Raw genomic sequence first — 18,991 nt, 5'->3', positions numbered from 1 at the left:
TTGGCTTAGTTTGTTGACCAGACCACTTACCCCTCTTGTTTCTGTCTTAACGTTGTCATATTCACCAAGAATCATATGTCTATTTTTAAATCCCAGAAGATTGCACCCATTTACCCAAAGGATAGCATCCATAGAGATTACATAAAGCCTATTAAAAGTCAGTGTCCCATGAATATAATTATGAAGCTATTATTGTTACACTGAGATGGTTACATGTTATTTCTTGGACCATCCCTGATTTTTACAGATTTCACTGCATTTCAACGCTGCTGCTGCTGCTGCTGCTGCTGATGATGATGGTTTTTTTGCATGTCACTTTAGCTGTTTTTCCTCTCAGTTGGGACTGGATTTAGCTACAGCATCAATTAGTTAATGGACATTTTTCATCTACAGATTAGATCCAGATTAAAACAGTAAACCTTTTGTTTAGTCTCTGTCCCTGAAAATTTTACATGCCCTCCTTTTCTCTTTTTTTTCATATGGCATTTTGGCATTTGTAAAAAGGACCCCCAGTTAAATAATTCTATGCTTTCTTCTGCGCAACTTCCGTGCCTCTCCCTCTCTGTTTCTTCTCTCCTTTCCCTTATGCTGCCCTGTTACGCTGCGTGTACAATTTGGCCTCAATGTGTTTCAAATTACATGCCACATCAAATAAGGCTATCTCATAATGCTGCGAGCGCCGGTGCAAGTGTGTGGGTCCTTGGGTATTCCACCACCTTCAGATTCGTATTAAATGAAACTCTAGAGTTCAACTCAGTATTCAGAATGAGTAATACAGGGTTGTAATACATCTGATAGACATAGCATACTGTGCCATTATCACTGACCTTTCTTTTCTTCTCTCTCCCCTCTATTCCTTTCTGTCCTCTGCAATCATCTAAAGGAAGCAGAGGTAAGTAGAGTCATTGTTTTTGTAACTGTCATTATTTTGAAACACATTGTAATTCTTTAGTAAAGTTTTAGTGCACTTACAAACTGCTGGATAGGTGTTGCTGATTTAATTGCACAGCAGGTTAGGTGGCTAGTCATGCATAGTATGTTATAGTCCAGCATATTAAAAATTCTGCTGTTGTGCTTGTAGGTTTCACACTCTCAAGCAAGCTTACTATGCTTCAATGAAGTAAACTGAATTAACCGGACTTCTCTGGCAGTTTGCTTCAGAGCATTACTGAGGCTGGGTTATGTGGGCTGTCTGTGTTCATCCCAAAAATGTTGGCAAAGGTCATAGTTACGTGTTCCATAAATAAAGAAAAACTACTAGTTATTTTGAAAAAAAATAATCATAAAAGTAGCATCCAAAAAGAAAGTTAAATCCAAGTATGCATGTGCATGGTTGTGTACCTATATTTATTTATTGTGTGCAGTGTTTTTTTTTTTATTTAGAACCTGGACATATCTGTGCATGTCTGACTGAATGACTGGTCTGGTTTAGAGAGGAAAGACAGCATCTGGCAGTGTGGTTGAGGTTGTATCACTATCCAAGGAACGGGAAAGCTGCTCAACGGTGAAGACACTAATAATGCTGAACCAGAGCAGGAGATGTGGACATAAAATAAATGAAAGAAAATGATGTGAGGACATGATTTAAGTAAGCGCCTAAGGGACAGGCTAATTAGGTTTCATCTCCTGATTTCAAACTTCTGCGTTGGCTCAAATTTTGACGGTTGTCATTTATAGAACAAGGACTGTATGAGTGGGTCAACTGTCCATTTTCACTGGACTGTTCCATATCACTGATACTAATTTAGTCTCTCTCACTTTTATACTCTTATATGCTCGCTCTCCCTCGCTCTCCCTATAACTCAATAGCACAGGAGATAGAGTTTTCAGACCCAGCAGGTTCACAAATGTCACTGACACAGGCTCACTTCCTGCTGACACACATATGGTTCACCCAGGGAAATCATTTAGAAGACACCACCACTACACACCTCTGCGTGCATATATGTGTGTGTATTAGTACGTTATGTAATATTATTATCTTTATTATTAAATATAAACTGAATCTGACAGGAGGGGTCAACTACAGCTCTTCCTTTAGGTACCCACACATGGTGTCTTGGTAATAAAACTGTTATAATAAACTAAAATGTTGGTAAATCTAAATAATTGAAAAATACCTTCAATTATAAAAACAACCCAAAATTTCCTTAAAACCCTAATAACACAATCGTTTTAGTGTGTTGTAAGCCGTTATCGTGTATGTTAAAGCATAAAGTGTTCACGAAAGTTCAATCAAGTACAAATATCAGTTTATGCTTAACAGATCAGATGTTTTAAATGCAAATCTGCTGCTTTTTCTATAAGTAGCTACTCCAAAATGACACCACTTATACCACTTTTTCCTTTCATCTGTATGTCAGACCATTCTTTGTTTATTCTTTACTTACGTAAAACACATTACATGACACTAACAAAGTCATCACTCTACACAGTGGGCTTATTACTTTAATTGCTCTACACAGCAGAAGATGTCTCTAACAAGGCAGGAAGTCTGCTCTTAATTGAACCAATGTATCAAATAGTATTAAAAAAGCCAGTTATTTTTTTATTTGAATATGTTCAGTTCATGAAGCTTTCCCTTTAACTCTAAACAAAACTGTGGTGAACAAAGACTTGTTCAAATAGAGTCATGAAAATCATATTTGACCAGTGTTAATTCATAATGGCTGTTAAATGTTATGCTGCTTTGTTTGTTCTTTGGAGCATATAACCTTCTTTACGCTCGAGTGTTTCTGCTGCAAGTTTCTATTTACATTTGTCCCTATTTTATTATCCGAACAAGCTCATACCATACATATTTTCTATTGAAATCAACAAAGAGACGAACAAAAAGAGAGAAGAATGGAAACAGGATTTCTCAGTAGTGACATTTAGTATTTGGTTTGTTTACTTTCTGTTCAATAAAATAATCTGTCCACTCTTCACATGTTTAGTTCTTTCATAACCCAATCGCTTCTGTTGTGTTTCCACTCAGGATGACTACTTCAAAAGCTGGGCACCTGCAAAGTCTCTCGATCAAGGTGAGTTTTGCTTTTTTGTGTTACTATAAATTTTTGTATTACTGTAAGCTGTATGTGAAACTACGGGTAAAAATGGAAAATTCCACTGCTGCTTTGAGTTCTAAGTTGATTTTAAACTAGTAAGTGATGCCTGATGCTATACCTTTTACCGTATACCGTATTATGTGTCTAATAATCTAAGTAAGCCAATCAGAAAGTCTAAGAAACATTAAATACTGGGAGTACTGGGAGAGATTTGTCAGATTTTGTCAAATTCAACAGATATAAAAAGTGCATAGTCCTCAAATTGAAGCTATTGCAAGGAGTATATTTGTGCTAAAATGCAGTATAGTATATTTAACCTTCTTTTAGCACACATACAGTCATGTCCAAAAGGAGTTTATTGTTCTGCTTGGGATCATGGTCCTGCTGCATGACCCAATTTGGACCTGCGTAGGTTTAGCTCCCAGACAGACAGCATCACATCTGACTCTAGAATACTTTGGGATACAGAGTAGTTCATGGTCCACTTAATGGCTGGAAGGTGTCCAGGTCCTTTAGCAGCCAAACAAGCCCAAATCATTACCTCTCCACCACCGTGCTTTGCAGCTGGTATGAGGTGTTTGTGCTGATTTTTTGTGTTTGTTTTTTTTTATCAAATGTGGCGCTGTGGTCAGACAGCTCCACTTTGCTGTCATCTGATGAGCTTTAAAAGAAACTAAATTAAACACTGTGTTTTGTCAATAGCACCCCAATAAAAGGACCCAAAATCGGGATACTCAGAGGCTGCGTAAAAGACCTAAATCATAATCTTTAATTGAAAGTTAGACATTGATTATGCACAGAAAATGAAACAATGAAGAAAACCAGAGGCAACTATTAAAAATAAAACCATAACACAGTATGTAGACAGTGTAATAAATATATAAATTGTTTGATAAATTAGAAATTAATACTGAAGGTCATCGACAAGTACAACTAGTTCAAAACCAGTAAATGTCAAGTGTTATAAAGAGATAATTTACGTCACTGAAACTTTATTGTGTGACTTGTGTTTGATGTTCACATTGCATTTACATGTTACCTTTGTATTTTAGCATTTTTCAGTAAAGATGCTAGAAGGACTCTGAGTTGCACTGTTGAGTGATTTGCTGCCAACAACCCAATAATCTCCCTTATGTAATACTCTTATTGTGCAGACAAAAATCCCTTTAGTTTATGTGTACTCATCTTTCTTTTGTCTTCTAAAAGCAAGTCTCCATAATGTGATTTGCAGCATTTTAGCAAGAATGCATCGCAAGACGCACACACGCACTCTCACACCGAGGTAGTTTGTGGGGTTAATTGGACGGCAGCTTTTTGAACAGCGCACCAGAAATCTTGCTACCACTGAGCTTGTTCTGTTCTTTGCTGGCTTGGTTTTGCATATGTAGCACAGTAACTGCAACTCTTCAGGGAAAGACTTGCTGAGCAGGTTTATCTGGGCCAGCTCCTCGTGGATACTGAGCCTAATGAGAACAGCCTTGCCTCAGTGCATCAAATTTTGGTGATACTCTATTTTCTCAGAGATAAGTAAAAACAAAAGGTAAACAGAGCTTCATTCTCTTAACTAGGGACTCAGTGCTTGCTGCATTATGAATATTATTCTTTGTGCCAAAATCCAGGAGGAGTGAGGCCAGATTTAGGTGCTAAAAGAATTATATACTTGGCCAAAAAAAGGTACTGTAGTGCCACAACATCTGTATCACATTTCTTTCTATACCTGGAGGCACTGGTTTGATTTAACCTCTCATAGGATTCAATATTGATGTTGTCAGCTGTATATTATTTGCAACATCTTTCACCAAATTAGGCCGGAGACCAAACACAATAAACACAAGAGTGCTTCATTTCTCATTTAATTGGTGCTGACAGAGTAAACCCGAAGAGAAAGAACACTTACTGCACTGGCAAACTAAAGACATTCAGCATCTGTGTGGTTACTCATGTACACTCAAGCAAGGTGTTACTCTTTACTTGCTAGCATTTAGCTCCTGGTAATTATACCAGGGGTTTTAATTTTTATATGTCCAGCCATTTGTTTAAATTTAACCAACAGGGACATACTAGAACCAAAAGACAGGCTGAAAAAAACAAAACAAAAAAACCCCAAGGTGTAGTTTTCCTTTAATTGCAACAAGAGTCAGTAAAGTTCACTGATTACATCATTTGTCTTTTACCATTTGTTACATTTTGTTTCGAAAGTGCTCCTTGATGAGACCACTAACATCAAACTGTCCACTCCATGCATGTGAGTCATTCTGGTTCAACACAGCAATGTGACATCTGTGCATTTATCTGGAGACTCATTGGGTGCAGCTGAAGCGCAGGTCATATTCATGCCAATTAAATACTGCACATACTTTTTTGTGCCGTATAATTTCTCCTGCAGCGCTGCACATCAGCTGCAACATGACTGCTCCCCTGCTGCAGAGCTCGAAACAGCCTGCCCTTTCTGCACTCCTTCAAACTGCACTCTGCAGTTACTCCCACACAAACAGCTCAGCTGGGAGTAATGGATGGCTAAATGATTAGGCACCAAATAAGTATGAGGAATCAATCTAACAATCTGGTCCTCTTTTGGGAATATTTGCTGTTATCACGTGCTTCTTCAGTCGGTCCAGTTTTCACCCAGCTGATACTGCAGGCATTTCATTCCTTACTGTAAACTTCACCTTTGAACCAAATCAGAGTATTGGATGTGAATGACTCATGATCTAAGCAAAACTGACTCCTCAACTATCTACAATTTTTAGTATTCAGAGGATTTTAGTTTTCCTTTAAGTTTTAAAATGAGGAATTAAAGTTGCCTAAACTGAAAGGTAGACAATAAAGATTCTAGGTAACACGGAGTGAATGTGAGGAACCACTGCAAAAAAAAACGTACAAAATGATTAAATCTTATATAATCTAATGTGTGTGGTCAGATCGCTAATGATACTGAAATGACATGTGCGACCACAGCACTTGATTTGAGGTCAGTACAGAAAAAACAATACCGTGCACCTGCAGGTTTCACTTTGACTAATGAATCCCAGGTCGTCCTTGGAGACTAATCAGCAGCAGAAAGGTTGATTGGGGGAAAATCCAGTCCCTGATGAATCACTCTGCAATTAATGTTCACCTTTGTAGCATGGGTAGCATGGATGAAATTAGTGTTATCACAAATGGCTTGTTTGTAATGCTGAGTGATCAAATCCACTGGTGCTAAATCTGTTTTCCAGACATGTCGTGCCTACTGAGTTCCCACAGATGAGTAGTTTTAAGGCTAAATGTTGTTAACTTGTTTCCATGGTGACAGTTCATTGATCTGCCTGATTTCTAGTCATGGATGAACTGTTTTGGCTTCTTTACATATCCCCCCAAAAAACTGTGTCCAATTAAGGATACAGTGACACAAGCCTAGAGACCAGTGAGTGACTCCTTGACAACCAAAGGCAACAAGAGAAAAATGTGTATTCTCCAACTAACTGCAAAGTGGTTGCTGGCAGTTGATTTGCAGTGAAATTCACTGCAAAGAAATATACAGGGCTGCACTAAAAACCTTTTGAGATTGCTTTGGTCCCTAGCAGGTTGCCGTGGTCACCTATAATTTTCTATAAAAGATGTACGATTGGCTTAAAACACTTCCCCACACATAGAGCAGTACTGGAATAGTTTACAGTTGCACTTTTTCAAGTTTATCTATTATTTAAGCAGTTACAAGGAGATTTTATGCACTTCTTTGCACTGAATTTCAGCAAACGATTTCTTAAATCAAACTCGTTTCAAGCTCCAAATCTGTTGTTTGCATGTGTTTAGTTCCTCACTGGAGGTTCTAACGCTGCAAAATTGGAAATATTTTTTGATTTTTTTTAACCTGTTATGTATTGTATAAACCCATTTGTAAATTGGCTAGATCATATAGATGTTGGTATCCTATAGCTAAAAGTAAACATTCACCTCCTCAGATCTCACAAGTCATTTTTCTAAAAGACTAAAGTAGTCACAAACTTAACTATTTAACTTTAGGTTAAGTTTTAGGCAATTTACTAAAGCAGCTGAATTCTAATTCACTGCCTTTTCTTTAAACATTACCCTCATTTTGTTTTGTCCCTTCAATTTTATTTGTTCTCTTTCATATTTTCAAGATAATTTCCTTTTTCTTCCATCCTTTTCACTTCACAGCCCTGTGTATCTGCTCATTGTTTCTACACAGTTTTCTATTATTTCTGACGTATTGAGTTCATCACATGGAAATTACATAATATTGAACAATGGGTTACTGTTAATCAACATGCCACAGTGCCGTAAATACACGCACACATGCAGTTAAAGCCTGTGAGAGTTCATTGGTTGCTTTATTCATGCACCTTTAATTAATTTTTTAAAGAATTTGGTTGCTATTCTTATATTTTTGTGCATGTGCTCTTGTAGTCATGACTATTCGTGCTCGTTTTGTCAGTTTATTTTATTCTTTAAATTAAATTGTTAAAAAAAAGAATAACTCACCAACAGAACACCCCTCCTGCTTGTTAGTAGTTCATTAATTTTTAATTTTTTTTTTTAACAGATAACTTTGAGTTGCTAACAAGTAAAATAAATAATTATGATAAAAAAATTTATTAAAATAGTGCTTAGAAAAGTAAATGAGAAATGCAAATTTGAATTTGCAAAACAAATAATGTTCTTGATCAAAATGCACGTAGCGTGATACACAAAGAGAGGGATTAAGTTTGCAATTAAATGTGTCTTTAAAAAGCAAAATTTGGACAAATCCCACACAGCAATTAAATGCTACAACCCTTCAGTCTCCCTTGTCCATGTGCCCAGATATTTTGCTGTGCATGAACTTGTTTCCATGGTGACAGTTCGTTGACCTGCCTGTTTTCTAGTCATGGATGGTTAAAAACTGTTAAAAACTGCCTCTTTACGTGTTGCACTTAATACAAAATTCTACAGCCCTCTGAGGAGGTAGGGTTGTGTGGGTTACACTGGCCTGAGTCCCAGACAGCTCAGCTCATCCTGTAGGTGGATTACATAGACATCTGCTGTACTCACATCAGGGCTTATGTTTCATAGTGTGCCAGAACGACTCCAAAATGGCCCAGGAACAATCAGGAAGAGGTTACTGAATATGAAACAAGATAAATGTTTTACCACAGAAGCCAAACCTCATGTTATTAAAACTACAAAAATAACTAGTCAAAATATTCTCAACTAAAGTTTCTCTTTCCAGAGTTTTAACAAAGATTATTTAACAAATAATATTTTTATTGTTATTATTTTGGTTAATTTGCTTCTTTTGTTAAGAAAAATTGTTTGAATTGATGTTTTATTTTGACAGGTACGAACCCGAAGCATGGGTTTGTAATTACTAGCACAGTTAATCGGTTATCAGAAAGGTAAATAGACTCACGCTTCTATAATGCTTTCATACTGTGTTTGAGCCACTCAGTGTTTTGTCACTACAGGCCTCGTTCACTTATTTACACAGGTGCTTTTTTCTATGCCTCAGTGCTTTTAACTGAATATTTGCACGCACTCATACTGATAAATGCATTTGGGTCAACATGCATACTATAGGTTGAACCACCAGTCTTCAAAGTGATAGGCAACCTGCTCTATCTCCTCAGCCATAGCTGCAGAATATTTGTAGCATTGCATTCAGAAACATTAATTTACAGCTGAGAATATTCCATCTCAAAAAGAACGTGAGTTTGGTTTAAAAAAAACAAACTACTTTTTATTTTTTTTGCACCAACGGTGACAGTACAGAGGCATATGAAGTCAGAGACAAGCTGGAAGACATGCATACACTTTAATTATTGTTTTTACTTTTCAAGCATGACTGCAGTGACCTGGAAAAAGAGTGACAGCCTACTACAGTGATTAAAATATCAGCCATGTCCTGACATTTACATTTAATTTTGTAGTATAAATTAATAAATTTTGTAGAAAAAATACATTCTGTTAGAGAGTCTCAAATATGGATCACACGTTTTTGTATTTACATTAATTTAGGCATGTGTTTTATTTCTTTTACTGAAACATTGTACTAACCAGTGTCTCAACATTCTCTCGCCTTGTTGTAACACACTGTGTACCATGTTTCAACTTATTACATATTACTGCCTGGTCTTCAGAATCCATCCAGTTAAACCTGAATCCTATATGTCCTCCAGGGCAGCTTAGACTTCTTCCAAAGTCAGACTGAATTATTATTTATAACTTTCTACATGTGCATTAATTTCAGTCCCATCAGTAATGGTTGGAGAGTTGTGCTTAACAGGCTTTTCAGCCCAAGTAAACAGACAGAGAGATGAGAGGAGAGGAGGAAGAGTCCTTGGCAGAAGATAACGGATGTGCTGTCAGCGAGACCAATGGTAGAAACAGTATTCTGGTTATTTGAATCTGGCTTCCTCCGTATGGGCTTGCCCAACAGATTTGTGAGCTTGTTATTGCAATGCATTATCCAGAGAGGGGAGTCAAAGGGAAGATTACAAATGCCAGACAGGGCCTCATTATCACAGCCAGTCCAGAGGAGCACAGGAGAGTCAAACTGGCACCAAGATACAACTAGAGGATGCAATACAAGCGCAGAAAAAAACAATACAATTCAAGTTGTCAATTTTCAGGTGTTTGCTACTTGTCTATTCTTATTAGTTTACATAATGAATTAGTGGTTGCTATGGGGACCGTTTTGGCAGCAGAACCCAAAGTCGTTTGCGAAGCACTCGGGTTTGGCAGTACCAGCGGCAAACAAAGCCTTGAAAATCTGGAGCTTCCAAATTGCCAATCGGCCTGATTAGACATGACACTGCGTTTTCCCAGCAGAGTGTTCGTCGTTGTTATATATTTCATCAGCTCTTTCTCCAATTCACTAAGTCACAGTCTCTCTGAAGATATTCTGTCTGTCAGTTCCCATTTCTCATTGGTCCATCTTTAATCTTCTGTAACTCTGTCACTGCCTCTTAATACGTTCTCATAAACCCGCCTTTGATCTGCGCCTGGAGGAGCTAAAAGAATTAGAAAGAGGGAAACTGATAAGAGACATATAGGACAACAAACAGTCAGCACCTCAGCTCTGTGTATGAAACAGAGTGTGTGCTGGAGCAAGAACAAATATCTCATTTCGGTGTAATGTGCTAAGGGTTTGTTGCTCGCTCACCAGGCGTTCTTTAAACATTGTTTACCACTCTGATTTTAATGGCTTGTTGGCCACATCATAAAAAATGACTCAATATCCACGACCCTCAGCTCAGCCCTTATCTCGCTCTTTCAGAGGAGTGAGCTCTCGCCGTGTTGAGCCTCGGCACATAAAAGGGATTATCAACAAAAAAGCACAGATACATGCTACACTGATTTGAGGCATACACAGCAAATTAACCAGTCAAATACGCACACAGTGGAGGTAATCAATGATACCTGGAGCCTGCTGAGATGCAGAGGAAGTAAATACACACAGTCACACCGTGGGTATTGTTAATTCAATGAAGAGACAAAGCCAATCATAACAACAAAGCAATTAAATATCTGTGCAGCTGAGATGGAAAGACGTAAAGGTATGGAAGGCGCTAAAGCAGTGATTAAGAAAGGACAAATGTCAGCAGACCACACAGAGTGGAGTGAATTATTACTGCCCCCCGCCACCAAAATCAACAACAAAATAAAGTGAACTGCAGTTATTTGAACGGTGCTGAACAAGCTGTTTTCAAGGAGAGATGCGCTCAGTAGTAGATCACGCAGACAGAGAGTCAAGTGAATGGGTGTGTTGTTGTTTTGATTCTGCCCTTCTTGCCCCGTGGCCACTAGAGACTCTGATGATAATTGTAAATTATAGGATAAATAAACTTCAGAGGATATGAGCAGGCAGTTGTTGCAAGCGATCATAGCAGGAGCCCTCGAGCTAAACGGCAGCACGCAAAAGTGACAGTGGCATCGGGGAGTATCGGGAGGGAAGAAGGCAGGGGAGGATACAAAAGATATATAGACATGAGGCCTACAGAGAACACTTGAGAGAGAGTGCCTGCAGAGAGGATAACTCAGAGATAAGAAAGTTTTCCCATAATGAGGAGGAGAGAAAGTCTGGCAAAAGGGAGAGAAGGGAGGAATAATGAACAGAGGGCATATTGACAAAAGTTGGACTAAGTTTTGCACACACACACAAACACCCACACCCTCTTTCCTGATCATTAAATACACTTTGTGGTCAGTCCCCACTCAAAAGTCTTGCTCGCTAATAAATACTGGAGATGGATGAGTTCGGAGAGTTAATCATTTCTGGGTGTTAATGTCACAGCCTACAGACAGACATGACAAACTCCCTGTAACTCAGTGTTTGGCTGCTCTGCTTCCTCCCTGAGGTAGTGCTGCCACTGGCTTCCTTCCATATGGGATGTTGTAGTGCTGTGAGTGTGTAAGAGCGAGAATAGTGTAGCAATTACTCTTTTATAATGAGGAGAATTCTGTCACTTTGCCTCCCTGCCAAATTTGCCAATGGAGTCTATAATGTATTTCTGGTGATTAAGAGGCATTATGTGAGGAAATACTTCTGGTCAGGTTGTAAATTGATTAAGCTAAAACACAAAGTAGGAGTGTAAAATATTGGCACACAGTCGCATTTGCCTTCTTTCTGAGAGTTTGACATGTTTGTCTATTAAGTACAGAACTGGAGATGAAGGGAATTACATTATAGTGGGGAAAATAATTATTTGATCTCCTTCTGAATAATTACGTTTTCTCACTTAAAAAGAAACGAAGTGTCTCTGATTTTATGGTAGTTTAATTTAAATGAAGAGAGACAGAATATCAACCAGTTTGCCAGTAAACATGGGAGAAGGTGCTGTTGAAACCAAAACTGAGATATCTGGCATCAACTCCACAAGGCATCTTTGGGGGAAGAGATAATTTCTCTTCCTGTGTGTGACCTCGAGAACACCATTGTGGGGATGCGGTTCTTTAGGTCATATCACGGAGATGGAAACATTGTGCATTGAGGCTTTTTTGGTTCAAGGATGGGGCTGTGTACTGTAATATTATGGACGAGAACCTCTTTCCCTTAGCCAGAACACTGAAGATTGGTCATGGATGGATTTTCCAGCACAACAGTGACCCAAAACATACCACCAAGGCAACAAAGAAGTGGCTAAAGAATATGGTAAACTATTACTTTAACCATGAAAAAGCATTCTCTAATGAATTTGTCTTATGTTTATGATTTTTTCATTCAGAGCGAGTGGCTGAACCTGGCCGATATGGAGACCCAAGAACTAAAGCCCACTCCAGCTCGGCCAAAAAGACAGTACAGGATGGTGAGTTCTTATTTTAGTTTGTTTAGTTTCTATTTAAATCCATGGTAATATATGTTTTTCTATTGCTCCAGGTACTCTGAGCTACTTTTAGCTCATACTTGGTTGATACCATAACGATCCTGTCCTTGTAGATAGAGTTCATTTACCTATTCGGATTTAGCTGACTTGCTGTGTATGTATTATTAGGTTAGAATGATGTTGCTTCTCATATAGCTATACAGACTGATCACAGATTATAAGGTGCTTTGTGGACAGGCACTGATTTAGACAATAGACTGTGGCATTACTTTACATTGAGCTTAAACTGGTCTGATGTGTCTGCTGAAGTTTATGAATAACATCGGATATAATGCAAAAGTGTTTAATTAATTTAGTTCCCCAGCCCTGTTCAGCTTGATTACAAAGATGCCATGGTGGTAAATAAAAGATAAATAAAGCTAATTGCTTCATCTGAACTAGATGGATCACTGCATATTCACACAGAATGATCAAGCCTAGCCTCTTTCCTAACGAATAGTAATTTCAAGGTTTGTCTTCAGTACTAACATGCAGTTAGATCTTTAATACGTTGGATACAATTTTTGCAGTTTTTCCTCTGTGCACCACCACAGTAGATTGTGAATAAAATAATTGCGCAAAACACAAGGTCAGTTTGTTAAATAACATAAGAAGTGCTCCTATGTCCACTCGCCAGAAGGTATTGACAAGGCATAACCATGAAACTCACAGAATCATTTCAAGAGCATGCACCAGGGGAGCAAGTTGTAATGACCATCCCCTGAGAGTGCTTGTTATGCTGTGTGGAGGATTTGTTGTGCTACTAAAGATGCACAGTGCACCTTAAATGACAGAGTTGTTATCCAGTTACACATATTTTTATCTGTAATTCAGTACAAGATAAATAACACGGGAACACATAGTAATCCGCACTTTCTACGAAAAAGACCTGTGATGTTGCGAAACCCTGGATACATTTTCAGTACATTTTCACAGATGCATCTGGACGTCTGGTTATTTTTAGTTATTTACAGGTTCTTTTGTGTTTGATGTCATCTTGATGATGAAAGCAGTGTCACTGTATAACAATGCAGTGCTGCGTATCCTAAAACATGCTTTTGATTGGCTATACATTAGCTTCAAAACAGAATGATCATGGCTGTGAGTTGTAGGACCCAAAAAACTCAGTAACAGAGTAAAGTAAAGTGATTCACTGGTGCTGACCCTGTGTGGACTATTGGGAAATAAACTTCACGGATTTCCCATTTAAATGGAGCACAATATTTATTTGATTTACGCACTTTATGCAAAGTTGATATAAAGGACACGTTATTTGGCCATGTTAACTGCTGTTTGTGTAATTTTTTCTAGGAACAATAATAAGATGGTGAGATTAGTTACTGATAACAGGAGAGGAGACGAGATAAAAGCAGGGGGAAAACTGGGCTATATCTGTGTGAGATTATCCATGCTTGTACACACACGTGCACACAAACACACACTTCAGCTTCAGATTAATGAATGCCACAGTCTAGGACAGTGCAGAAACATTTAATTATCTCTGACACTGAAGGGTGGGGCAAGAGGTCAGATTTGTCCTCTGTGCATGTGTGCATGTTTGTGTATTCACGTGTGTGTGTGTGTGTGTGTGTGTGTGTGTGTGTACAGAAAAAAAAAGGACGAGATCACAGTGTGTCAATGAGCCAAAAATCACACTGTAAGTCAAGCTTGTGGTCTTTCATTGTGACCTCTCCTGAAATTGACTAAAGGTCAAGCTGACACAAGCTACTTGTCTGGCAGCAACACATGGCCAGTTAAGTGCCTTGGGGATCTTCTTAAAGAAGAAGAAAGGAGACCACTTGACATTGTACAAGCATTAAAAAAAAGGTTTTTCCTTTTTTTAAAAAGAATTCTAGAGTGAATAAAATGGAAAAACTTCCCCTCCTGAATAGCTCCTTGCCATTCAAGCATCTGGTGCCCACAGGTGTAATGTCTATAATATTTCTTTCTTTCTTCCTTGCATTGCTTTGAAGAAAAGGAGCAAGGAAATTACAGACTGCATTTTACAAAACTGTGTAATGATGCAGGGCTTCAAAATAAATGCAAATGCTTGCTCATCACAGGTTTCATACTAAAATATTTAAAAAACAAAATACATTAAAATAAATTTTGACGCTAGATTGGAAAAAGATTGTGACAAACATGATGGTCCTCAGAGGATGAATCCCTTACTATTGTGCCGGAGAAGTTTGTACTTCCTTGAGGTTCACATTTGTGATTTTGAGGGAAATGACTTATCTTTGGAGTCAATGGACATAATTTGCAATTCACAGGTCCCTCAGATTATAATAAGCTATAAATTATAATCCACCAACCTGTCAAAATTCTACTCTGTGTGTTACATTGTTTTTTTTTTAAATACTTGATAAGCTGTACAATAGCCTGCTGTACCTAGATATTACAGGCCTGAACTGCTGAAGTTATCACTGCATAGCTATGTTGCCTAATAACTTGGTTTAACAGCTGTTATCAGCAGCTTGCTTCAGCTGACGTCCTGTTTTTATTTTCTCAGCGAGGATGCAACATGACCCCCCAGCTTCTACATCTAGCATTGTTTGAACACTTTAAAAGTGTGTCTCCATCCCAAACTAGACAATTTCATGCATATTCTATGTTATTTTTGCTCTGTTCTTCACACCAACAGTAAAAACTATAAACATGCTTCAAGCAAGACAGGCTAGGTAGCTTTGGCATTAACTTTGTTTCATCCGTGACTATTAACAACTTCCACCAGAAATTAATGTCCTCTAGTAGGCATGTTGTCCTTAAAAGCATCTTTGTGCCTTTTCTTTGAAGCTGTCTTCAAAGACTCTTTGATTATTTTCTTTCATAGTGTCCTTTTAGAATTGTTTTGCTGCCAGCCACAGCTTCACAAAGCATCCTCTTTTAGGGATTTTTCACAATAAAGTGTGTATATGTGTGTGTGCATATAATGGTTGTTTGGCAGTGATGAATATTCAGCTTGTAAGTGATAGTCAATAGCCTCTCTCTCTAGATATTTTTCTTCCGTAAGCCAATGTGCTCTCTGACATTCAAACTGTAGCAGCCTGTTTATCTTCTCCATTCCTCAGTTACATCCACAATAATATGATTTGCCCATGTTTTCAATAATTAATTTTCTGGATGGTGATTCTGCTCTTTCCCTGTGCTGTCCCCAAGGCTCTCTGTGCTTGCTTTCATCCCTCTATCACTCCTCTCTGACATCTTTTGCTCTAGAACCTCTTTGAGGCCAAATAGTAAGATCCCGAGGAATGTTCACAAAGCATAGAGGGAAGGTTTTAATCTCCTATTGATATGTTTGTCTATCTCCCTCTCTTTTTCCCCGTCTTGTTTTTATTTCTAACCCTCTAAGGCAAAAGAGAAGAAACACCTTTTTAATTAGTGTATCAAAGCCTAAAAGTGGTGCTCATATTTCTAATAAGAGTTGTGAATTTGTCCTTTGGGAATGTTTTTTGGAGCTCTTGTTTATTTAATTTCAAGCTTATGTGTTATTAGAAAAAAAAGTGGTTAACACGTTTACCTAACAAGTCAAAGATCCCTGGTTCAACCCCAGGTGGAAACACATCACTCGGGGGTTGCGTGAGGATACATCTCATGTAAATATCTGCCATGTCAAATATGCAGAGCTATCTGCTGTGACCTCTAGTGAATAAGGGAGCAGCCGAAAGTAGCTGTTTATCTGAGGAGCACAAACAATGGCGAGCAATTGAGAACAGAATGAATAAAGGAATATACACATCCATACACAAAGGTTACTAAAAATATCTGGCTGACCCATGTAAAGCTCAACAACAATTAAATTGAGGTTACGGTCTGTTCTCTGGCAGGGCTTGCTGGGATTGTGGCCTCTACTATTGGACTCTATCTTTATTACCCAATCACTGCACTTCACCCTGGCATTCATCCAGTATTAGAGGACACAAGAGGAGTGTTTTATCTTCCACCGCTTCTTTTCTAGGAAGTTTTACCTGCCTCTTAAGGAACATTAAAGTTTTAAAAAGAGGGACAAAAAGTCTTGCGAAGACAAAAACGTAAGCAAGTAGGGTCATTTACTGTCAGCTCTAATTGTGATAACATTTTACAGCCACAAGTACAATGTGCTTTTCTGCCAGGAAGGGTTGCAGCAATTAAATAGCTACAATTTATGTATGGGATTGAATCTCCTGGAAAATGAGGAGACTGAGGACATTAAACCTCCATATCTGCAAGTTTCATTTTTAAATAATGACTACAACAATGTCATCACTTTACTACAGTTGCCAGATTTTATCTCTTGAAAAAAAGCAGGGAGTTTAAAATCACTGAAATCCTCTTCCCGTATCCCTCTGGGCATATTCCTCTAAACCAGGGATTTCAAACTTTTGATCTGTGGACCACAAGAACGCTTTGCAAAGTGTGAAAATTGCAGAAAACGAGGGAATAATTTAGAGCAATTATGGCTCGAAAGGTAGAGCAGGTTGTCCACTAATCAGAGGATTGGTCAAAGTGTCTTTGGGAAAGGTACAGGTTCCTAAAATATGTTCATCAAAAGGGTTTGTGCTGAGAAAAGCACTGTATGCATAGTAATAACTGTTTGGTGGATAAAAGTAAAAGAGAACTCTAAAAAAGCAGTCTGTTTACCTTTTTTTTTCTTTCTTTTTTTTTTTTACTTCTCCCTGTTTTAAAAATGCATAAAGTCATGAGTTTGGTTTTCCAAACTATTGCATCTGAGACAGAGAGGTCTGAATTATTAGCAGCATGCAGGTAGTATTACAATCTTCTTACCAAAAGAGACATCACCCATGGCTTGCCATACAACACCGAAATAATGTGGTTGAGCCAAGAAACAATTCCAAGCATTTGAGTTACATCAGCAGAGAGTAGTATCACAGTGGACTGAACGCTGAAAAACTGAGACGTTTTGTTATAATTGGACACCTTTCTTGAGACATCAGGAAAAGTTAATTATCGCCTGTTTTTATAAGCAAATAAATCATTACGCATCTAATCTATAGTTATTTGAAATAATAATCATATAATAATAATCTTATAGCACTAGAACTTACTAAAATATGACAGATGAGTATGAGACCCACTGTTATCAGAATCAGAATCAGCATACTTTATTAGTCCCTAAGGATTTGGATATACATAGAACACACACGTATGAAAAAAAAATATACTGCATCTTTAAAAGCTTGCCATATAAGCACAAAGTGAATCACTGCAGTCATAATTCAATTCTTTTGTCAGTTATATGAGAGCTGAAAGATGGTATTTGAGATATACTGTAACAGTATGTAACATAGTGAACAGAGTGATGGAAGTATTGGGTTTTATTATTATGGCTTCTGAAAATTAATGCGTGAGGCATTTATTAAAACTAGAGTGCATAAAAGACGTGCCGCTTAGACAAAACATTAACACAATGATTTATGTGTATGCTGAGAGCTGATTAATCTCTCACCGATAGACATATATGGATATTATTTATACATGATCTTAAAGAGGGTGACTTTGAGCCTAATGTTCACTCAGTTGAGCTTATCTTTCCTACTAAGATGCAGCACAACATTTGATTTCAGCAGGTAATGTGTTCTCTTTTATGTGTTTGCTGTGCTCTCTGAGCGTGAGCTACCAACCAGGGAGTATATTGATCCTCACTACACTATATAAAAGCAGATCTGACCAGATGGGAGTGGGGCTGATGTTGGGTTTGCAGTGTTCAAAGCACTACAACAGCCATGCATTGTTTATGTATGTGTAGGCCAAGAGATTCTCAAAGGCAGATTCTTAAAAGTCGTAGAGTTTGTCCATTGAGGAAGCTCAACTTTGCCATTATTGTACACTTTAAAACGCTGAATTCCATGCCACAAGCCCCACAAACTAGTGTTTATATACAAACAATGTTTGTTAATGACAGGAAAAAAATAAATATGCCAATCTTGAATTCAAACGGAGGGCATTTGTTAATGCTCTGCAGGCATCTTGTGCGTTCTTCACCCTCAGCTACAGCTCTGCCAGCTCTTCCATCTGTCTCATCCCAACAGACTGGTAACCCTTCACCCGAGGGGAATCAGTCATCCCTACATATGGCCAAGGACAATGGCTAAACAAATTAGTAGTGGTGTCTGTGAGTAAGACTGTTGCTCTTCTGCAGAAATGGTTAGCGTCACACAAAGAACACACACATGATTTGCTCCATATTTTTCTCCTTTATGAGTTCTCAGTTGTAAAGCAAAGCATGGTTTATCCACTGCGCGTGTCATACAATGAATCATATTTACTTCATGCTCACAGACGAGGACCAGATTTTTTGCACTTTCTGTTTCTTTATGGAAAAAATCATATCCGCAGCAGAGAGTGGGTTTATTTATAGAAATGTGGTAAAAATTGAACATTTTAAAGTAAAATCACTTTTACTAAGTGCAATTTGATTGTTACTTGTGCATTTCGACTTATACTTGAGAAATACTTGAGAAAAGCAGAGGAGAGACTGAAAGAGAGGTGGCAAATGTGCTGCAGTGCTCCTGCATTACAATTGATTGGCCGGTTTAACCACCAGTGCTGCTCACTCAAGCTTTAAATAGATGGATAAAACTCTCGGTCACCCAGCACTCT

General features: G+C 38.1%; 1 protein-coding gene across 1 annotated transcript in view; it reads left to right on the top strand.

Moving 5' to 3' along the window:
• Positions 1–18,991, top strand: part of spock1 (SPARC (osteonectin), cwcv and kazal like domains proteoglycan 1) — a 122,365-nt gene that overhangs the window by 69,760 nt on the left and 33,614 nt on the right. Inside the window, exons 3-5 of the mRNA XM_085371147.1 lie at positions 884–892; positions 2,978–3,023; positions 12,254–12,334. Coding sequence (XP_085227273.1) covers positions 884–892; positions 2,978–3,023; positions 12,254–12,334 — 136 coding nt within the window. The remainder of the gene's footprint in view (positions 1–883; positions 893–2,977; positions 3,024–12,253; positions 12,335–18,991) is intronic.

The sequence above is a fragment of the Diplotaxodon limnothrissa genome, linkage group LG2, assembly GCF_057381915.1.
Source record: "Diplotaxodon limnothrissa isolate DT_005_m linkage group LG2, D_limnothrissa_male_GT1.1, whole genome shotgun sequence".
Classification (NCBI taxonomy): Eukaryota; Metazoa; Chordata; class Actinopteri; order Cichliformes; family Cichlidae; genus Diplotaxodon; species Diplotaxodon limnothrissa.
Note: the sequence above shows the minus strand (reverse complement) of the source record. Positions and strands in the feature narration are given on the sequence as shown.